We start from the raw sequence: 24355 nt of genomic DNA, 5'->3' as shown, positions 1-24355 counted from the left end.
GCTGTTTGCGTGTAACATTTGGGAAGGGTAAGCGAGGTGAAAATTAAAATAATAAAATATTTAAAACTTTCAGAAAAAGTAAATTTTTTTCCAACCTTTTCATTACAAATATTTACGAAAAAAACAAGCAAAATTACTAAATTTACAAAGTAAGAAGGACAAGTACGTACATTTTATTTTTAATTTCATTACAATTAACGAAAGTAAAATAAAAGTTTTTCCATATATGCTTGCCAATCTGGCTAAATACTTTTTACAGTTTCGGATATGAAATCACGTATTTCGAAGTAAAAATTAAGCGTACAATTTTCACTTTAAATACACTGCCAAAGTTTAGCGCATGCAGCGGGCGAAAAGCGTAGAGCATAATTGGCTACAGAACGTTACTTTTCTTCATAATCAGAAACTTTAATCTTTGTGTTTTAAAAAGATATACATAAAAGATTAAATTATAGAGTCAGAATAAAAATGTTTACTGTTTTGAATAATAAATTCAAAAGTTCGTAATTATCCTACATTTTATTAGTATTTTTTTTATTAAAACAATTTATCAGTTGAATTAGAACTATAAAGAGCGTTTGAAATAGTTATTTTTATGTATCTAATCGGGATTTCCGTTCAATTATACTTATCATTAAATTTTCTCATACAGGCAAAATTTCTACGATATACTATTTTTTTTACCTGAACTTGTGATTTCAAAATTTCTATACATGCAACCAATGCAAAAGAGACAAAACGTTTTTATTACTACTTATTTAAAAAAAATTATAACAGTATTAAAAAAAACTTGTAGGAATACGTATTTATTGATTATAAAATAATAAATAGTTAAACCATAAATAACAGCACTACGTTAGTATTAAAATCTATCACATTGAAATCCGATATTTTTCTTGTTTATTTAGTAATTAATATTTTTGAGTGTTTTTTGTTTCATTTTATTTATTGAAAAAACGTTTCATTAAACCTAACTTTTAAAATTTTAAGGATGCATTTTTAGAAATGATTCTAAACATTAAATTTCCAATACTTAAATACATACAGGTTTTAGATTTAAATCTGAAAGAAATATCCTAAAATAAGACTACAACGTAAAACTATATTGCTGTAATAAGATGCACAAATCTTTTTGAAATGTGATTTTGATACAAAATATTTCTATAAAAGGAATTTTAATAAGAAAATTATTTCGGAGCGACAGTCAATATTAGTGAATATATAACATGAATAAAGGACTGCGAAGTTATTTATTCTAAAAATATCATATTCTCCATTTTTAGTATAAAAATGAATATTTTTAGAACACAGAAGCCAAATTAAAATATTGACATTAAATCTTAATTATTTTCTTCGTTCTTTGACTATCATGTTTAATGTTTTTATTAGATTTCTTTAAAATTAAAAAATTGAATTAAATGAAAATTTTTACAATCTGTGAAAAAAAGTATTTTTTTTAATGGAAAAATGAATCATGATGATCAGGATTTAAAACGATTTGAAATTACCTTCTATCTGAAGGTAAGACTAAATGATTTTGTTAAAGAACTAATAAAATGTTAAAATGTTTTGCCCTATTTATCAAATGGTATTAAATTAATCTTTCATAGTCGTTCAACTGTGGGCAAATCTATGTTATGAGCAAAATTTACTCAAATAATAATAAGTAATTATAAAAAATATGTCGAAGAGTTGTTTTCGTTTGAAAACATTAGCGACGAGTAAAAAAAAACATCGTGAATAAACAAAGAAAGATTAAAAAAACAACAACAATGTCGTCATAACTTCGCCCACTTCATTTTGGCAATAAAATTAAAATAATTATGTATTAATAATGAATGATTCTATATAGTCATTACTTTATGGTTAAGATGTGTTCTTATTCGTTTATATTATACTTGTAAGATAGATTTAAAATCATAAGTTTGAATTTTGGAATAAAAAAATTGCCTCGGGATTAATATGATGTTTTAAAAAAAAGAACACTGTACAAGTTTGTTCATATAATAAATAAAACAATTCCAAAAAGTGATGAATTAAGTTACTTATAAAATCCTCCTTTAAAATATTTTTCTTTGCAAGCAAATGCGGAGCAATAAATCACCATATTTAACGATTTTCTGCTTCACAAATTCAGGATATAATTTCTTCCATTGAAATAACACAGAAGAAACCGAGTTAGAAAATATATCTCTCTGGATTCACTCAACAGTCACGTGGTTTTATTTATGAGGACAAAAATTATCGTCATGTGTGTGCTCTATTCTATTTAAACTCTATGGTTACGACCAGCTTCATTATTTCATAAAAAAGAAATCCAATTTCAATTATATATAATAAGCAAATATATAACAATTAAATATAATATAATAAATAAGCTTTTTTCTTTTCATTAACAAAACTTACTTTCAACTTACTTTGTTTTATCTAAAGAAACTATTTTTATTACAGCTGGGCTTAAGGCAAAATAATTATTCAGTAGCCAATATGTAAAGCTAATTTAATTTGTAGATGTGTGCACTACACCACCTAACATAAAGTCACAGTTGGCATTAATTCAACAAAAAGAAAACAAAAGATCGCCTGAGTCTCAAAAGGCGTCAATGCCCTAACTACTGATAACTTTTACGAGATTATTGTTAACTTTACGGTCCGTGATCATACGTTTTACGATAAATAAATTACTGCCATGCTTGCATTTTATGATAGTTAGTGAACCATACAAAACTTACTTTCACACATAGTTGGACAATTTTGTTTAATCTAAAGAAACTATTTCTATTATAGCTGGGCTTAAGGCAAAATAATTATTCAGTAGCCACTACGTAAAGCTAATTTAATTTGTAGATGTGTGGACTACGCCACCTCACGTAAAGTCACAGTTGGCATTAATTCGACAAAAAAAAAAAGATCGCCTGAGTCTCAAACAGCGTCAATGCCCTAACTACTGCTAAATTTTACGAGATAATCGTTGACTTAACGGCCCATGACCATACATTTTACGATAAATAAATTACTGCCATGCCTGCATTTTATGATGGTTAGGAAACCATACAGAGCTGAATGAAACCATATAGTGCTCGTCTAGCTCGATATATAATAGTGGCATTTCACGGTCTATGACTGGAATACATTTTGCCTGTTACTGACCGCAACCTAGAAAGCAGTGTTAGAGTGTTCTTTACATTTAAGTAATTTATGCTATTTAATGAAAATTTATGAATATTGTTTTTAAAAAAATTAACAGCTGATACATTTTACTTTGCGGAGAATTCTTTCCAGTGGGAGACTAACATTTGAGAAAATATATAAATTTTTGCCATATTTCTTCAGTAAACATTAAAAATGATATAGTGTTGTTTACTTGCTCAGTAAAATCTGAAATTCGAGATTAACTTTCACCCTCCAGATATTATTACAGGAATCAGAATACGAGAAAAAGTTAATATTGGTGTGGAATTTTCTGAAATAAATATTATTGGATTGTAAATATAAATTTTTTTCAAGATTGTGCATCTAATAAAAATTCTCGGAATGTGATAAGGTCAAACTTCAAGTTACATTTTCTTATAGAGAATGAAAGAAAGACAATTACATTTAATAGCATCTGCCATGAATAAAATTAAAACCAGTTTTGTAACTCAAATAAGCATATGAACTAATTATTTCAATAATGAGAAAGATTCTCGAAAGATAATTTTCTTTTAAAATTTTATTTTTGCTCCTGATTTATTAAAATTTTAAAATAATGTTTATGACATTTTAATGATGTGTTACATAGATGGCATATTTTGTTTAACATGTTAAACGATATAAATTTTTTTTTAAGAAGATAAAAAAAATATATGTTTAAATTATCAAAATTAATGCTAAGGTACTTCTATGATTTTCATAAGCGTTACAATCTATGCTTTTTTTATAGCTTACGAATTATGGTTCAAACAAATTATATTTGAATTAACCTCTGTAAGAAAATTGTTTTCGATGGAGGTAAGTTTTCAGTTTCAATGTGTTATGTTTATATTGTTAAAAAAAATTGTGTATGTAACTAGCATTACTTAAAATACCGGCTTTGTATACAATGCTTGAAGTTCTTAAGTTACATGAAACATCAAAATTATTATAAATTTTGCCTAGTTAATGTATACAATATCATCGCTATTCAAGCGAATCATGATAGCTAAGTTTAAAGGATGTAAATCACGAATTAGTAAGCATTTGCTTGAAAAGTGGAGAAAATTATCGTCTCTGCATTTTCTTATTCAATATATTATTATTATTTTTTTTGAAATACGAAGTTTATTTTTTAAACTATTTATTTGGCTAGTATTAATTATACTGACTGATAAACATCAGAGTAATACGGGTGATGGCAATTATAGTTCTCTCAACATGAGTTGGCGCGTGTTAAGTTAGAGTTAACATCACCGGTCGAGTTTATTCCAGCAATTCAGGGGGAGAGGGTAAAGAAAGTCGAAGTGAAAGAGAAACAGAGATTCAGGAGTAACTGAATATGGACTCTTTATTTGGGTTATTTTTTATTTTAATTTTATAACCGTCTTTGAAGAGCCGACCCAATTTTATAGGTTTACGACTACTAATGTTCAACTCCGTAGCCTTGTAATTTTGAACCCTATTCAGAATACAAGGGAACTCCTGGATTGGGTATTCGGAGAAATTTGCCTTCGTGGAGGACTATATGATGGAACTAACCCGCATTTGCGTTAAATGGAGGGAGGAAGACCATGAGAACCTCTCACGGTTAGTCTGGCGTCCAGTGATGCTGTCCAAGCGTTCCAGAACTCCCCACGTATTTCCTACGTTTCCCAAGTCCAGAATTCCCCACGTATCTTCTCATTGCTAAATTTTAATTTGCAGACAGTATTGTGCGAACCAGAATCGAACGGGCTTTAGTTCTATTAACTACGCTAAACAAAAAAAGGCGCAGGACAAAACAGGGCAGAACTGATCATCGTGTTTGCTGTTTATCGAAAAAACAGCAACTTATTTTCTGCTTTCAGAATTCGTGCGGCAAATTTTAAAATAGTTAAATTTATGATGTAATACCTAGACTATAAACACAATTTTTTCAACTTTCTCGCACTGAAAAATCAGTTGAAACTTTTTGGAGAAGTAGTAAGCAAGATTTAAACCTTTTTTTTTGCGTAGAGTGATTCAATTCTTTTTCATTGCCTTTCCATGCTACGCGGTCGAAGTATAATTGACAGTGAAGTTGGTTCGAGAAGTTATGGAGTACGTGGCTGTGTATACATACGATATCATGAAACTAACTTATCTTTCTCGGCCTGCTCAATCAAATTTAATATCCTAATCTCAATTTGTGACAAATTTATCAGAATACTGCTATGTATATTAAGCCGGTTCTCTATACAATAGAATTTTACGGTACTGATAGTTGAGGATCCGTAGGTGCTGTGAGTTTTGGATTGTTTGGATAGCATCACTGGCTAAGTGAGGCAAGGCTTATGGTTGTACCGAATTTGTTTTCCATTTCAACTTCCTCGAAATACATCGCTGCTCCTTTAAAGATATTAAAATTGCAATTTGAGGATTAAATTTTAGATATTTAGATGCAAGTGATACTTCCCATCCTAAAAAATATGACTGTAATTATTGGCAATTTCGAAATTTTTACTAGAGAATTTAAAATTTCGAGGCAATACTTCTCACAGAAGATATAATTTGATTTGCAACAAAAAAAAGTAATTTTCTATCTGTAATATCCACGTGGATTGGCCACTTTTNACTTAAAGTCTTGCAATACATTGAAGGAACTATGCCATTAAATAATATTTTCCAGTTTATAGAAATAATTGTTCTTGTTTTAATAATGCTAAGTAGTTTTTACAAAATGCTATAATTTCATTTACAGCCAATAGATGAAAACAGAATGCTACTAATAACTTCCAGGTTGAATAGAATTGTTGTGATTCTTAAGGTAAGAATCAGTTGTTTTGTTTTCTTAAATTTTTAAACTATTTTCCATATTTTGAAAGCATTTAATATTTATTTTTTATTATTTGTTTTTTTATGTGCTATCTAATATTTTGTTAAATTAACTTACAGCTTTTGGTAGATCAAATTGTCATTCTAGAAACAATGGCACCGTTAGATTTTATGGAGTTCAGGTAATGCTCGTACTTCTTATACTTTGAGTGGGAATATCTGTAGCTGTTTTTTATATGGTTGTAAAGCAAATGAATATCTTTTTATACATTTCGTGTTCAGATTACTCATCGTGTCGATTGGCCAAAATAGAAACTTAACTTTGAAGTACTGAACCATATTGAAAAGAATAGTCGGTTCCATTAAAAATATATTGAGGCTTCTTTATTCTTCTTATGTTTAGAATTTAATAACACTAACAAATTTAAACACTCAAATTATGTATCAGCACTAGGCTAATACCTACCATTCAAATCCTTTAAATTTAATTTAATTTAATTTAATTTAATTTAATTTAATTTAATTTAATTTAAAGTTTAGTTAAATTATTAAAACTAGAATTTAATAATTTAAATTTGACTTTTTAAATTTAAATTTAATTAATTAATTAAATAATTAAATTTAAATTTTAAATTTTAATTTTATTTTAAATTTTAAGTTTTAAGTTCTAAATTTTAAATTTTGAATTTAATTTAATTAAGGTATAGGAAGTTAAAAAAGAGAAAATTTTTTTAATGCGTTTATATTTTTTGGAGAAAAATAGGAAAAATAATCTATAAAGAATCTTTGTTTAGCTAAAATCTGGGGGAAACATGCTGTTAGTTTCGTTATATTTAAAAAATTGCATTCTCTCTCAATCACTTCTGTATTTTTATCCCTTTATCAAAGAATAATCATAACTGGGACATAGCTGTTATAATTATAACTGCTGAGTGAGTAAAGCAAAAATTAAAAATCAACATTAACTACTTAATCTATTGACGGATGACAAACAACCTTCAAATTGAATATTCTTGAAGTCCACTGGGTTATGAACATCAATAACCAATGCCATTTAACTATAAGGTCGATAACTATGCCTTCAACTATCAAGTCATGCTGCAAAAATCCTGGAGGACGTTTTCTTTTCTTTTTTGTGTGCTCCGTTTCAATCCAAATTAAGTGATAAAAAGACTTTCAAGATAGTTGTTTTCTTTGATGATTCCAAATGTTATTGATTTGATGATGCAGACTCTGAAGATAAAAAGCCACAAACATAAAAAAGAGAATATGTTAAAGATTTTTCCATCTTGTAATGGAATAAATCAAAATCCTTCATTGTGCAACGATTTATAAGATAAAGTTAACAAAGTGGTGGCTTTACAGTTTTTCTTAAATGGCTTTTACTGTTTTGAAGGCTGAACAGCATTACCAGATGCACGTGCAGTTTTTAAATTAAGAAGGAAAATAAAATTTACCGGATTATATGTAAGCACTTCTCAAAAAGTATCAACAAAAACGTTTACAGCAGCTAATTTTGAATTATTTAAAGTGTAGCGTGTCTGCCACTACAAAAATACAATTTCAATTCACTAGTATATAAGACATGTTAACTCGATTCTGTAGTAGGGTACCTTTTCATAAATGACGGTTGACATTGTCGTTAGCTACTAGCCCTATATTGGTGACCCAGACGTGATGTGAACACGTCTACCTTGGCAGTAACGCCCACTTCGATATGAATACGCCTACATCAACAGTAGCGCCTACTTCGTTGGATGGTTCACATTGAATAGTTGACATGCTACTTGTGACTGCAACATTATCCCCCTCCTTGCACTGTTGCTACTCAGTCTCGTATCGATCACACACAACGTTAGCTTGCATACACTCGACTGCTAATGGCAACACAGGGAGCAACCACGACCGATCAGTATTCAAAAGTACGGTGATCTTAATACAGCTCTCCCGGCTTCTCACAAAAAACAGCAATGAATCAACTAGTGGTACCAGTTCATCGAATTCTATCACGGATATAATTCTGGTGGGGGAGTACTGTAGCTCATCTACCACTACAAAAATACAATTTCAATTCCTAGTATATAAGACATGTTAACTCGATTCTGTGGTAGGGTACCTTTTCATAGATGACGGTTGACATTGTCGTTAGCTACTAACCCCACATTAATGTAATAAATAATCACTTTTTTCTTTAAATAAAGTTAACGCTATTATAACTTTCTCGTTGACTTTCAGGGCACCAGATTATATAAAACAATAAATTTATAGAAAAAATTGGTGTCGTGTATGTTGAATTTTTTGGACAATCCAATATTTCATGCGTAAGAAAATAACATTTTATTACAGATATGTTTCCTAAAAACAGTTAGAAAAAAATACTTAAATAAATATTAAAAAAAAATTAAGAATATATTATTTTTATTTTAATCTATTTTTTGTTAAAATAATAGCTCGGTTGTGTACGTTATTTTTTGGCAATAAAACACTAAATTGCATTTTCTATAAATCGTCTATGCAGTATAGTAATGTTTCAGATCTATTGCTTCCATTTGTTTAGGATATTATCAGATATCCATCCAATTAAAACTTTATAATCTTATTTTTATTTGATAGAATTTAGACGCAATTTCAAAAGACGTTACTTTGACTCACAGTGTTTAAAATGGGCCATTATGTTCAGAGAAAAAATATTTTAATTGTATTTATAGAAACCTTTGAGAAAATTTATGTTAATTCTTGTCACTAGACGCAAATATACATTTACTCTAAAATTTTTACATTGAATTAGTTTTAAACTTAACTGTTGTCAGAGCATTAAGTTTTATCTGTGCTTATGCATCTACCTTTTCATAACTGCCAAAATGTAATTGCTGACAGAAGGACGGCATTGGGCATAGGTTACAGTCGTAGTGTCGATGCAGCAGATGTATGGATGGATGCTAATGCATGTAAGGATGGAACTGGATTAACAATGGGATGAGTATAACGTGACAATGTATTGTAAAGTATGTACCAGAAACTGGGTGAGGGTCTTTATTTTTCTATGTATCATCCTCATTTGTACATTTTATACTTGGAAATAAACGGTATTTGAAATTGTATGAATCATTTTTAGGCTGAAATTCTGTTAAATTACTTTACTGAATAGTTATAACACTTCTGGTTTAAAAAAAAAAGCAGAATTTATGATGATGTTCGTCACACATTCTATAATTCTGGTAAATGAAACCAAAATATATGGTAAATAATCGTTTATTTTGTAATTTTTCCTTTTATATGGTAACGGTTAACCGGATATTCTGGTTTTCAAAGCTATAGTTCTTATTACCACACATTTAGAGAAAATACAAAACTGAAAGGTAAATTTAACTGAATAAATAGTTTTCATGCCAAACTTCTAATGTATTATTGTAAAATTACCACATTTTCTACATTCCTAAGTTTTATCTCATGTTATGAAAATCTATTTTATTGTTAATTTTACCAAAATAAACAAAGCTCATCGGTAAAAATTATCGAGCCTTATTGTGTTTCCATTGAATAACACCGTGAATTTATTATATTCTGGTTGATATAACCGTAATATTTTTCTCATTGTAGCTTTGTTAATAATATTGATTCATAATTTAATTTTCTAAGGTACAGCATTATGGTAATGTATATTTGTTGATGAATTCACGTAAGAAACTTTAAAATAAGTGCTATAAATATGAAATGTAATTTTATAAAAACTTTTTTTAGACACTTTTTATCCCCGGCATCTGGTTTCCAGAGTGTGCAATTTCGAGTAATAGAAAATATGTTGGGAGTAAGAAATGTAAGTATAGAAATATGTAAAAGTTTAGTAGTAATTTGTTTCAGAATTTCGCAAACACCCTCTCAATTTTTAAAAGGCTGCAGACATAATTATAAAAATAATAAGTCAAACTAGTAAAGTGTCATTATAAGACTGTTGGACACCATTTTTATAATTATAGCTCCAGCTATTCGTCAAGTAAGAGTTACAGACCTTAATGGACAGGCTATGTATTTAAATAAAGTAGATACGTGGTTTATAATTCACTGTTTTTTGCCATGGTGTAATCTGACTGCTCAATATAAAGTGCATTTCTCTTTTTTTGTCTTAAATTTTAAAGGAAAAGGAGAAAAAAACACGCATTTAAAAACTCGAATTTAAAAACACGAATATCAAAAACTTAACCTCATGTCTGCCGAACGTGCACTAATTCACTTGACATTTCCTTACTCGTTCTTGGTAACTTCAGCAATTTTTTTCGATACTTTTTATGCACGTATCAGTTTTATTATTCTAAACTAACTGAAATAGTTTTCATCTGATGATACGTGACATCCTTCTTTATCTGGATCAAATAAATATATAAAAAATAAATAAAGGGAAGTAAGATTTAAAAGAAGTAAAAACATTACAAAAATATTTAACTTTTTGTAAAAAAAAAATAAATGAGTAAAAAATTAAAAAAAAAAAGAAAATTATAAAAATAACTAATAATAACTAATCTCGTCATCAGCAAAAATAGTTCTTTCGAATATTGTACTAAAATAGCCGGTTTTTTAAATAAAATTTCATCTTTTTTTTTTTAAATATATTATATAAACTGTTGTTTGTTATTTTTTACTTATTATTCCCCCTCCCCCTTTTTTTTCTTCATATGTCTATAATTTTCCTTTGTTTTATTCTTCATTTTGAACTTATATATATATATATATATATATATATATATATATATATATATATATATATATATATATATATATATATATNTTATTATTATTTTTAATAAACTGTTGTTTGTTATTTTTTACTTATTATTTCCCCCCCTTTTTCATATGTCTATTATTTTTCTTTGTTTTATTCTTCGTTATGAACTTATATATATATATATATATATAGATATAGATATAGATATATATAATGTTAACTACAGCCAAGTACATTTATAATAATATAAAAAAAATCTTCATTTTACTGTACCTACAGTAAAGACAATATTCAATTACATTGTAACTCAAAGTTTAAAAATAACACAATTGGTACAAGGTATCAAGGCTAGTTAGATATTAAGTTTCATATTTCACTAAAATACTCTTTAAAACTCAGTTAAAGAGATTAAATGGCCTCAAATACGTGGATTTTTGAGTTGTAATTCTATAATGTATAATAGAAATTGTCTATAACTCTTTTAAACCTTTTTATAGGTATTATACTATTCCATAATAAGGAAAGTAATATCAAATGAATAGCAAGTTATTTTTAGACTGAAATTGAAAATGAAGTAAAAGTGAAAAAGAGTTGTAGAATTTTTTTTTTATAATAGTCGAATGTTGTATAGTAGAACATTATAATGATAGAATGTTTTATAATGGTGGTATCAACATAGCCGCAAAACATTACGCTTCTTCTTGTGGAGAATAATTTTCTAGTGATAGCACAATTGATGCTTCAGTATTTAATTATTGATTTTATAAATATATTTTGAAATCATTTCGGCTATTTATAGCACTTAAATATTTCAAATATTAAGGGTGTAACAAAACTAATAGTCACAACAGTAAGGGGAGACAGATCTTGACAAAAACCAACAACTTAATGGCCACAATGTGGTGTTGGAAAACAAAGGACGAGCAGAGAGATGGTGCCTGTTTGGTGAAATGGCCTAGACAATGCCTCTCCGAGGGATGAATTCGCTGCGGTCTTTGGCCTCTCTGATATTCCGGTCATGCCAAGTTCTCCCTTCTTCAAATAATATTTAAGAGAAGCTTAAGATACCCAAGGACAATTTCGTTTCTCTAAGCAGAATGGCAGGTAAAATGTTAAAGGAATGCTAGGATTTTTCCAACGTCTGCATGATTCCCTCGGTCACTAAATCGAAGCTTATAATGCAGTGGGTAGTTTGTTAATAGAACATTTGTTTAAATTTTTTTTACTCGAAAATAAAAATTCTTAGTTCTTAATTGTTTTCTCCATTTTAAGCAAACTTTCTACCTCTTACGGCCCTTTCTTTTAAGCCTTATATTATGTTGGGAAAGTTGTTTTTGTAAGTTTTATAACCCTTAACAATTCTGACATTCGTTTAATTAGAACCTGTAAACATAAGAAGCATGATAATCATGCTCTTAATGTTTTTTAAAAGATAATAAAAATAAAATGGAAAAATATTTATAATGAATTAAGCAAATTTAATTATTTTTTTTTCTCTGGAAACAATTACTTCCCTAAATGTTCCAAAAGTTGGCAACTATGTATCAAAGGTTATTCAGTAGTGAAAATGATGTAGTAAATGAGTAGTGAAAATGATTTGTCACATCATCAAAAAATCATATCAACATATCAGTATCGATTAATTTTTCCTTTCCATTTAAATTAGGAGAATAGAGTAAATTTCAGCAAGGACAAATACATATCAGTTTTCAAAGATCCCAAGTCCATCAATAAAATAGTGAAATCAGAAGATGAAGCATCTTTATGTGATCTAATTCAGGTGAGGACAATTTTAAAATATATTTTTTAAAAAAAGTTTCAGGCGTTGAACTTGAAGTTAGATAATCTTTTACTGCTCAAAAATTACGAAACTTAGAAACCTAAACTTATACAAGTTTGTAGAAAAATGTATTTGCAGTACGATGGAATGAAACAAAAATGTTCGATTACTTAATTTATAAATTTGAGTTGAGATTCGAGGCGTTGATACACGTAGGAAAAAAATGTCATACTACAGATCATAGGAAGGAAACTGCAGAGTTGCAATTTGAAATGCTATAAGGGTCATTTTTGTTTATGTACTTCACGTGAGTTTTTTTTTCTTTTTATATTCAAGTTTTACATCAAGAGATGTTATAAGAACTTGAAAAAATATATTCCATAGTAATTCTACCGGAAATTTTTTGTTTCGTTCTTTTTCTCCATTAATTTTTTTCACATATGTTGTATGTTGTTGTATTATTGTATTATTGTTGTATTATTGTATCATATTTTGTAATGTGTTTGTCGTTGTATTTATTGATATGCGTTTATTGTGATATGTTGAATTTAGAGGTTATAACTTAAATCGATATTGCTTTATAGAGATGGCTTGAGAGAACACCTGGATTAGAACCAAATGGATTCAATTTTTGGAAGAAATTTGGAGATTCGGTGTATGCTCAGATAGAGACTGTAAGGCTGCAAATGGAGGTATTTGTATTTTAATGATGGTAAAATGGTACAAAAATTTTTATAAAATTTCACGTATTTAAAACTTTATACAGATCTAGATGTACATCTTAATGGATAATATAGAGAAGTGGTTAAAAAACTTGGGAGTTAATAAATAGAGAAATATAACATCGAATAGATCTAAATGGGGTAAACTATATGATTGGTCGGTAACAGGCTGTAGTGTCTTAGAAGAAGAAGATATAAATCTTTGATAGTTTAGGGAAAAAGTGTATGCATTTATTATTTAATATTTTATAGAAAGGGTTAGAGAGAACACCTGGATTAGAACCAAATGGATTTCATTTTTGGAAAAAATTTAGAGAACCATTGTATGTTTAGTTAGAGAATATAAGGTTGCAAATGGAGGTATTTGCATCTTAATGATGATGGTAAAACGGTACTATAATTTGTAAAATTTCACAAATTCGAAATTTCGTAATAGATTTAACTTTAAGTATAGAAAAGTGGTTAAAGGACTTGTGAGTTAATAGATGGAGAAATATAGTATCGAATTGATCTAAATGGCGTAAACTAATTGATTGGTCAGTAACTGGCTGTAGTGCCTAAGAGGAAGAAAATATAAATCTGTGATAGTTTGAGGAACGATAGTATGCACTTATTATTTACTAACGATTATCATTGAATATTTAATTATCTATAGTTATTTAATAGCAATTTTCACTTAATATTTTTTATGAATCACTCTTTGAAGAGTTTTTAATACAGTAAGCAAATAGAAAACGAAAAAAATTGAAAATGAAGATGAATATCGATGAAGAAGAGAATAGGGGTTATGGCAAACTTCAGTAAATCACTGAATCAGTTTGTAAATAAGTAAAAAAAGTTTTAAAACCCATAATTTGCAGTAGGGTGAAGTTTGACGAAATTTTTATGGTTATTTTTATGGATTTGATTTACTATAAACGCATAGATTCTGCTTAGAAATGCTGTTATAGTTTTACGCTTAACCAAACTTACCAGATTATTAATTTTTTGATTGCATCAAAAGCAAAAATAATTAAATTCTCATCAATTATTAAATTTCTCCTTTTGTAATAAAGCAGGAAACATGAAAAAATGGAAGACATTAAGAATCTATCCATTTTAATTCGTGTGTCTATCTATTTTAATTTGTCCTGATGACGCATGAGGACTCCAAACATGCCAATTCTATTTAATTAGCTTCAAAAGTTTTTTTAATATTATTCATAAATTATTTTGTTAACAATTGATCCAGTTACATAATTGCAATTTCAATCTAAGTAGCTATTTTAATTTATTTTTTCTATTTCAGGACGAAACTAATATGAAAATAAAAGCGGATTTAGAAAATGAGTATAAACAGAAAAAGGTATGAAAATATTTTCAAAATTCTTTGCAATTAAACCATGTTTTACTGCTGCACTGAATCATAGTTTTTCTTTTATTATTTTAGAGTACATTTGATAGCCTATTCGACGTAGAAAAACATGAAGCTTTAGTATCTAGAGGTAAATATTTCAGAAATATTGAATTTAAATACATAACTATATGCACAAAATAAATGGAATTAGCATTGAATAGAAATTTACAGACTTATAAATCTTTCACAAATTACTGAATGGGGTATTAAGCGGACGATTTGAATAACCATTTTGGCCAATTGTTCTGAATAACCAATAGCCAATTGTTATGAATAACCATTTTGACACTCCTCCCGATTATATTGATTCAAATCAGTTCATTTCATCTTGGTGAGAGGGTACTGAATTATTAATTACGATAGAAAAGATTCCAGTTAGTTTATATCGATCATACGAAATACAAACTAATCGATTCTAAATTGATTAATTTTGAGGAGCTAATTTAAATCATTTTAAGATATTTGCATCAAGTGCTTAGAATAATTAAATCAAATTCCTTATTTTCAATTAATGGTTTTGGCTTCAAATCTGTCGATTTTTAAGAAAGATTTAATTTAAATTGTTCTCAAAATACAAGAAATAAGAAATCTATCCAGTTCTCGTAAAGGTTAATAGTTTGTATCTGCTAAAAAAGAAGAAGAAAAAGATAAATCCTTTTTTAATCGGGAATCATAGAAAAAACCTTGAGAAAAGAAACAGATTATTCAAGGAGTTCGTAATTATTATTCGTTGTTATTCATTTTATTCAAGGAGTTCGTAATTACCTTAATCTAGATTATAACTTTTGACGAGACAAGAATATGTTATTAATCAATGATACTAATAAAACTAATAAATGCAAAATTGAATGAAAGGTGGTTTGCTGATAATGACTTTTTTATAAACACATTTTACGTCGCAAAAGAGCTAATTGACACAATAAAGGTTATCTTATTTTTGTAGCTACGTGGAACAATTTATTTGAAGATTTGCATAACTGATTATTCAGTAACAATTCACAGATCTGGTTCTATTAAAACATAGCAGAACTAATTATGGGACTTACATTGATTACAGTATTTACAATAAACCGTATACAGCAATCCTACAGTATTTTGCGATAAAATAAAAATCTATTGTAAAATTATTTTTAAAAAAATGAAAAATTTATTTTGAAAATGTCTTTTTTGAAGTTATTATCCCAAAGTTGGATTTTAACCCTTTCCTTCTCGCTCCCGAGAAAACGACGGGGTGAGGTTTCGTTCTCTATTTTTCGCTCCCGTGATATTTCCGGGCTGGAGTGTTCAGTAGTAACGCTCAATAAGAATAAGACTAATTAATTTCTTTTTCCCGGAAAACATTTTATTTCTCATTTTACACACCAGATGGAAGTACCAGGATACTTTTTAAGGNGCTCTTGGAAGAGCGCCTGTTGCTTCTTGAATCTTCCCAGGGCCAAAACTGTCTTAATTGTAGTGGGACTTATAGTCTCAAGACTTTATAAACAACCTCCTACACACCAGATGGAAGCACCAGGATATTTTTAAGGTAATTGTAGATAGTTAGTTTATTTTAAACTAGATGTCAGTACTAATCAATTTTCATGGATATAAAAAAATACGCACTTTTATGATCGTTTTCTTGAAAATTAACCGATCGTTGAGGGGTTGAGCAGCATGTACAGAGATTAAATTTTAAAAAATTGTCTTTCCGGAACGTGTTTATCTAAAATTATAAATAAATATTCTATCTATTTTCGATCAAAATTATTGACATTCAAATACAACCAGTGTTACATTTCAAGCACCTAAAAAATTATTATTATTTTTCATTTCGAAAAATTTCTTTTTTTCCCCCATTTAAATAAAACAAAATCTTTTGGAATCAAAGAATCATTCTCAACTGGAAATATTTTTATAATCCTAAACAATGTAACGACCTAGTAATTTTTCAAATTTATAAAAGGAAAATCAACGTAAAACGCATTCTATGCTAAAGTTGCAAACACCGTTGTTGCGTTTTACATTACGCTTCAACCTTACGTAGGGTCTTTCGCTCTATCTTATGAGAAATGCATAGTAAAATGTACTGGTCAATACAGTTATTTCTTTGTAGCCATAGAGGTGAGTGAAGTGTAAAGTTTTCTTGTCTAGCATTTGAAAAGGAACTTAGTCAAGAAGGGTAGGCATGCCGAGAGCGAGTGCTGGAAACTCTTCCTCTTTGCTTCAGAGTGCTTCATCGTTTCTTGTGTGATAGATGACAATTACAGCATGTTTGTGAAAGGTGAACCAATAGAAAAGTTTCCGAGATGAACACAGATTACTGCTAAATGATTGCACCCCAAAAACATCAGTCTAGCCACTACGCCTGAATGGATTGATTGCTTCATTGAATCTGACTCCAGACCTGCCATTATCAAAGATCAATCTTGTAACTTCGGCATTATCTCAAAAAACACATTCGCCTTCGGACTATGAATTACAAGACTGGGTGATGTTGTGGATCCATTAACGATGAACCTCTTTCAACATGACTGAAATTGATCTTCTTCTAGTAGGATAAAGATACTAAAACTTTCGACAATTACTTTTGAATACGCCAAATTCTATTATACCTTTGTAGTTGCTGTTCAATTTTCATTGTGACTGCTCTATATATAAAAAAATTAGATTGCAAACACTTTTTTTCATCAAAAAACTGTGCATTTTTTAATTTTGCTTAAATTTTACTCAATTTTTTTAAACAACATGGAGAACGTTAGCCAAAACTGTATCTTGTAGATATGAATAATTTTACGGACTAACACTAGTTGTACTTAATCAGCGTTGAAGGCATTGGCCGAAGCTGAACCTTGAACAACTGTTATGAACTTTTAACACTTTTAAAACATAACGTAACGTAAGAATTTCATAAAAGCAGCCTTATTTCATTGCCTCTACCTAAGGAGAATAGTTATGTTACAATACTACATTAAGTTATTTAAGTTTGTTTTTATTTCGTGAACATGACTCACTTTGAGTGAAAGGATAAATTCGTTATCATATTTCAATTTTAAAATCAGTTACTTTTCCTTTCAGGTGAAAGGAGATTCTCCCATGCAGCACTGCAAGGGGCTCTCATGATTTCGATGTACCGAGACCAACCCCGCTTCAACCAACCCTTCCATATTCTGCAACTTTTAATGGACATTGACGCATACATCACAAAATGGAGATGTAAGTTTACTAAGTTAAATGAAAACTGTCAAATTTTAATAATGCTATGGTGCCAAATTGATTTTGAGAAATGACAAATTTTGGGATGCTCTTGGAAGAGCGCCTGTTGCTTCTTGAATCTTCCCAGGGCCAAAACTGTCTTAATTGTAGTGGGACTTATAGTCTCAAGACTTTATAAACAACCTCCTAAGTAGTATGAGAGTTTGTTGTGCTACTCGTATTTTATTTTATAATCGTCGTTGAACACCCGACCCAATTTTGAGTTTACGACAAACAGTGTTCAACATCATAGCCTTGTAGTTTTGAACCCGATCCAGAAAACGAGGGAAATCCTTGATCAAGTATTGATATAAATTTGCCTTCGTGGGAGACTTTTTGATGGAACTAATCCACATTTGCGTTACGGGACAAGGAAAACCATTAACATCTTCAATAGTTAGCCTCACGGCAAGGGGACTCTAACCCATGATCCATTAACTATTGAGAATATTTTACGCCAGTGCAGGCGTCGGTACGAGCCGGCTGCAGATTTCTAATCGACAAGCCACTGCTGGGATTCGAACCCGTTTCACCTGATTGGGAGGCTAGCGCTCACCACTGCTAGTGTGACTTGCATTGCCATCAAAGGTGGTCACACCTTCATATAAAGCCTTCTGCGAGTGCATCATCATTTTCTGCTACATCATTTTTGGGCTATTTTGCAGTGATGCCTGTTAGCTCCAAATTTTTTTTAATCATTTGTAAGAGTTTTATGCATTTTTATATGAAATTTCTCTCTGTTAGTTTTTCTATTTCTAGAGACATTCTCAAAAGTGTGTTTATTCCTTAGCAATTTTCCCCCATGTATTAAAAATGAAGAGCTTAAAATAAAGCATTTACTTTATTTTTTGTTTAACCCAAACATAAATTATGGTGAAAGCTGATTAAATGTATTTATTTATGATGCAAATTATAACTCAGGCTTTACAAATTATAACACAGACTTTTTTTTATAATTTTGAAGATAATCATGTTTTGATGGTTCAGAGAATGATCGGCTCTCAACAACTAGGTACTGGTGGATCTTCAGGATATTGGTACCTCAGATCTACACTCAGGTAAAATCTACACCTTAGATCTCCTGTTATCCGTTAAAATAGTTATATCACTGTTTAATAGTAATATCACTGTTTAATACAATTAACAGTAGATGCATATTGTTTAATAAAATATGAACGAAACTTTAAGAAGTGATTGTAAATATTGGAATAATCAGGTTACATCAAAGTATGCTTGGCCGGAATAACGAGGCAAAGGGACAAGACCCCAAAAGCGGTGTTGTTATATGCAACAAAAAAACGCATCAAGATTGATTTAATGTCAAAAACAAGCTCAGAGACGTGTGATTGCAGTCAGAGATTAAAACAGAGATCGACAGTACAACAATAGAGAACAGTTTGGTGAATATTCTGAATTAAAACTAAAACTAAACTCAGTGGCGCGAGAGCCCATAGAGGGCCAAGGCCTAGTACTGTGCCCATCTCAGTTTTCTTGACCTTAGGCTCTGGGGTGCAGGAGCAGATGTCCCGGTTAGGTGGTCGGCCGAAAGCGGAACCCCCAGTGTTTAGTTCCCAAGCATGCTTGGTACTCATTTATCTACCCACTGAAGGGATGAAAGGCTGAGTCAACGTTGCCCTGCCCGAGGATCGAACCCAGGACCTGTAGTACGAGAGCGCGAGCGTCGAATATTCTGAATTACAGCAAGTATTTCGAGATCACTCGCTTTCAAAATTTTGTTGATGAGTTCTTCTGCAGATTCAATAGGATTCATGAATGCTTTCAGCTATTCCCACGTAACAGAAAATGTTTTTACGAGTGCAGTGGTCAAGCTTCAGAATCATCTCACCGAAAAAATCTGATAGGAAATCCTATAAATATCTCATATAGTTCCGCTAAATTTGAGGACGCATTGTTCATACTTGCATGATACATGGAGGCAATTTTTTCTCCCGATCACCGGAAACAGGAATGAGACTTTGTGGTTTTCTTGGATCCTGCTTCCTAACGCGTAAGTTATAAAGTTATAAAGTAAACTATAAAGTTTGTACACCATTACTCCTTTTGAACGAATGGGATGCCTGTAAGTGGTGTAGTGTGGGTATTTTGATCCTGATTGGTTGTTGAAGCGTGGCATTTGTTTACGTCAGCAACTGCTTTTTTCCTTTTATTTCGTGTAAGCCAAGCCCGTCAAATATAAATAAAAATAACAAAACATCAATAAAAAAAAGTTTATTAAAAAATTATAAACTTTTCTTTATATCAAATCAATTTTATTTATGCATATGTGATTTTAAATAAATAAACTGTTAGCTATCTGCATTATCTTAAAATAAATGCCTTATAATTATTTCTTTTATTAATTTCAGTGATCGATATAAAGTGTTCGTGGATCTCTTCAATCTATCATCATTTCTGATACCAGCTTGTTATATTCCTCCTCTAACACCCCATATGAAACAGCGTTTGTCCATCAGACAAGATTCAGATATCGAAGAAGATGATTAAACTATTCGATTTGACTACGAATCCTATGCATAATTTGAGAAAGAATGCATTCCTTTTTTTCTATATTCACTATAAATAATACACGAATTCTCCATTAGCAATTTTGTATTTTGCTAAATTATGATAAAGGTCGTTGTATATTACGTTAAGATTAAGATGCAGAAGTGGTTAAATTGACAATTTAAATTGATTTCGAAGTTTATGCATAGCTTAATATTAAGGAACAGTTTGAGAGACGAGCTTGAAAGATAGGTTCTTTAATTCTTTTCTATGATCACTACAATAAAAAGCATTTGTTCTGTACTAACTTTTCTTAATTGTGTAAAATTATTCTTTATTATGTTAGGAGCAGCAGCTCATTGTGTCAAGATTATTGTATTGTTGATTTGACTTTGAAGCGTGCGAACTTGAAAGAAATGTGTTAATTTGCCATATTCACCATAAAAATGCATTCGTTCTTCACTAGCCATTCTTGATCATGTTAAATTCTCGAATACATTAATCAAACTCGCTCGAGTTGCTCTTTGTTATGTAAAAATTTATGCAAAGACACTGTAAAATTAACCATCTGATTTGATTTGTAAGTATATAAGTTAAAATTGAACAAAAGGTTTATGCTGCGAAGTTTAAAGAATTGTGTTATTCCTTTCTATTGTCACTATAAAAAGGCAAAATAGATTTGTTCTACTTTAGTTATTCTTGATTATGCATAATTAACCACTATTATGCTAAGAGTTAAGATTTAGATATAGAGGAATTTAAATTTACCGTTCGATTTGATTTTGAAGTAAATGCATTGTTTAGAATTCTAAAAATTGAACAATAGCTTTAATTAGCGAATGTGAAAGAAATATGTTACACTTCTATATTCGCCATAAAAGAATGTATTTCTTTTGTATTGGCTAATCTTCATCATGTCAATTCTATCTTCTTTATTAATTTAAGAGCTATTATTTATTATGTTATGATTTATTATGTAATGATTTATTAATAGAAGTGGTTAAATTAACATTTCTACATAATTCTGAAGTATACGCATAGCTAAAAATTCTTAAAGAAGAAAAATAATTTTATTTTGCGAACTTGAAATAAATATGTTACTCTTTTCTATATTCACCATAAAATATGCATTTATTCTACTGCATCTGTTCTTAATTGTGTTAAAAAAATAATGTTAAAAGCTATCCTTTATTATGTCAAGATTTAGATACAGAAGAGGATAAATTAACCGTTTGATTTGATTTGAAGTTCATAAATAACTTGAAATTAAATAATATGCTTGCGAAATTGAATGAAATGTATTATTCCTTCCCAGGAACACTGTAAGATAAAAAGGCATTTGTTCTGCATTAATTCTTTTGATTGTGTTAAATTATTCATTATACTATTATGATTTTCAATTATTATATCGAAATTCAAACATAAAAGGGAATAAAATTAACTTTTGATTTGATTTTAAAGTATCTGCATAACTTAAATTTAAACTATAAGTTTAAATATGCGAATTTGGAAGATGCATGCGTTTATTTTATTACATTCTCTACAAAAACACATTCATTTGAATTAGATATATTTATTTGAGTTAGATTTTTGAAAAAAATGCTGGAAATTTTAGATCCTAGTTTAAATACATTAACAAAATTTATTATGATAAGTGTTACTATTGCTGTTTTTGCCATTTTTTAAAGATAATTTAAAGGGAGTTAGGAAATTTTTTAAAATGAAAGGTGAGGGCAGCACCTCAAACTATTCTTCAAAATAAATGCTTCAGTATAAAGTTCACGATTATTTATAATCTCATTCTGTAGATAATCCAATTCTGTAAGTGTACTGTGAGAAGGATTTTGTATTTGAAAATTCTGAGCAAGCTTCGAAAAGTTCTTTCTTTATTCAAAAGAAAAAAATCAGCTGTTTGAGCTTATAAGAATTTTAAAAAGAGAGATATTGATAAAACCTTTATGCTACATATTTTGTCGATATCCTGATAAATCTACAAAAAAAAATTTTTACAAATAGGAAAAAGGACAAGATTTTCTATTATAGGTTCGTTTGTGCTGTATGTTACAGAGCTCTTTATTATTTGCTGTAACTGCTGTGAAATTTCGAGATATTATTAAGAAAATGTAAAACAAAAAATTAAAAAGTAGGTTTTTAGAAGAGTGCAATATATCCTATTTGAGTCAAAGTGTATTTAATTAATTATTTAAATTTAAAAAGCTAACGAAAGAGAATGATCATACTTAAAAGTATTTCAGACGATCAAATGAAAATCGAACTCACGCCATTCACATCAAACTGAGATAAACGTATCTATGCTACCATCTGTAGGATAAGAGAACTACATACAAGTTTATATAGTTGTTTACTGCTCTAGAGATGCAAACTACAAAAAATGTGTTCGTCAAGCAGTAAAAATAAAAGCAAAAAAGAGAAAGAAAAAAAGAAGAAAAGTGAGGTTTGTTTCTTGATGGGATTGGAATACGCAAAATCACGAATAGCAGAAGAGATTCTGCGACAGGCACATATCCGTGCGAGACAATTAGTTCCTTGATAAAGTTTATGGAGAAATTACGCAACATAATATTTGTAGTTGCACGGATTGATGGTCTGAATTGAGAAAGAAATTCGTTTACGGGCCGGCATCAAGAATAAAGATGGAGGCAAGCAAGAAAAAGAAGTGTGGTTTGTTTTCTTGTGGCTTAGTATGGTTGACACGTGAAATTCATCTTCACATATGATGCATATATTGAACATTATATGTCTCTGACAAATATCCACAAGTGGCAGAAGAAATTCTGCAACGGGAGTTTAACCGAGCGAGATAACGCGTACATGGAACAGGCCTATCGAGGAATTAAGCCTGTTGTAATTGTAGGAATTGAAAGCTTGAATTGAGAACAATAAATCACAGAGGTGAAATTTGTGATAAGGTGACCGTTTGTCCTGTCTCCGTGCTTGCTATTATCAAAACTTACCGGCAGTTCTGAAAGAGTTTCATGCAGTAGTCTCTGCATCTACTTCTGGAGGGACAAAAGATTCTCAAAATGGCTGCATGACCGAATCATTTGTTGCAGTACTTTCAGGTAAAGTACTTATTCCTGTCACGTATCACCACAGGGAATAAAACAAGCATAAATAGAAACAAGAAAAATCTCCAAGAGGCCTTCTTTTTGGACTGCGGTAGATCTCTGTCGACTTGCACCCTTCTGCAACTGAAAAACGAACCTGCGATTCGAATCTCGTGTACACTTTCGATTGTTGTTCGATTGCGACCGGTTATTGCAATTCAATTGTAATATTACGTCAAAATTGAATTAGAAGGGTTACCCCTAGATTAAGCTTATCTTTTTTGATAATTAATGTGTGCTTTTTGAAAATTCATGTGTTTGATAATTCATGCGTTATTCCTTCGCCAATGAAAAAAATTCGAAGCCATTTTAGCAAATGTGGGTTGGGAAGCATTTTTAACTATGCTTTTTGAATTCGCGTCTGTTCGCAGAGTAACGTCTTATACGTTCCTGTAATCATCTGGTATATTACTAAACCTCTTCAAATATTTTACAGTATTAACTACATTATTTTTTAAATTGTTTTACAGTAGAAGTGAATAATTGTTTGATTAAATTTTGGATATTAAATGACGATAAATTTTATATGATGATAAATTTTCATATGTAGGACATTTTTAGACAAATTTTTCAAAGTTCTCACGATTATGAATTGTAAATTTTTGTTAATGTCATGAAAGCATTTTTCTACATTCTTCTCATTATATAAAAATTTGTAATTCTCTATATGTCTATTATTTCAAATTATTTCTACATAAAAAAAAACGCTTATCAAGAAAAATTGAAAAGCGTGAATCAAGTGCAATATTTTAAGAACGTAATTGCAATTAACCTGTAGTAATAAATTACCAGCTTTAATTAGTAGCGACTACTGATGTATATTGAATCGTAGTTTTGGATTTCGATCCCAAAATTATTGTATAAATAATTCGATATATATTTGTATCTAAATTAGAAAATAGT

General features: G+C 29.6%; 1 protein-coding gene across 1 annotated transcript in view; it reads left to right on the top strand.

Moving 5' to 3' along the window:
- The window catches only part of LOC107455671 (Tryptophan 2,3-dioxygenase vermilion), a 54500-nt gene extending 33036 nt beyond the window's left edge, over window positions 1-21464 (top strand). The window contains exons 4-14 of the mRNA XM_016073311.4: window positions 3923-3990; window positions 5894-5959; window positions 6088-6149; window positions 9709-9784; window positions 12354-12467; window positions 13052-13159; window positions 14478-14534; window positions 14619-14673; window positions 17643-17780; window positions 18784-18877; window positions 20186-21464. Of these exons, the coding sequence (XP_015928797.1) occupies window positions 3923-3990; window positions 5894-5959; window positions 6088-6149; window positions 9709-9784; window positions 12354-12467; window positions 13052-13159; window positions 14478-14534; window positions 14619-14673; window positions 17643-17780; window positions 18784-18877; window positions 20186-20324 (977 nt within the window). The 3' untranslated portion in view covers window positions 20325-21464. The remainder of the gene's footprint in view (window positions 1-3922; window positions 3991-5893; window positions 5960-6087; window positions 6150-9708; window positions 9785-12353; window positions 12468-13051; window positions 13160-14477; window positions 14535-14618; window positions 14674-17642; window positions 17781-18783; window positions 18878-20185) is intronic.
- The last annotated feature ends 2891 nt before the right edge of the window (window positions 21465-24355 follow it).

The sequence above is a fragment of the Parasteatoda tepidariorum genome, chromosome 7, assembly GCF_043381705.1.
Source record: "Parasteatoda tepidariorum isolate YZ-2023 chromosome 7, CAS_Ptep_4.0, whole genome shotgun sequence".
NCBI lineage: Eukaryota > Metazoa > Arthropoda > Arachnida > Araneae > Theridiidae > Parasteatoda > Parasteatoda tepidariorum.
Note: the sequence above shows the minus strand (reverse complement) of the source record. Positions and strands in the feature narration are given on the sequence as shown.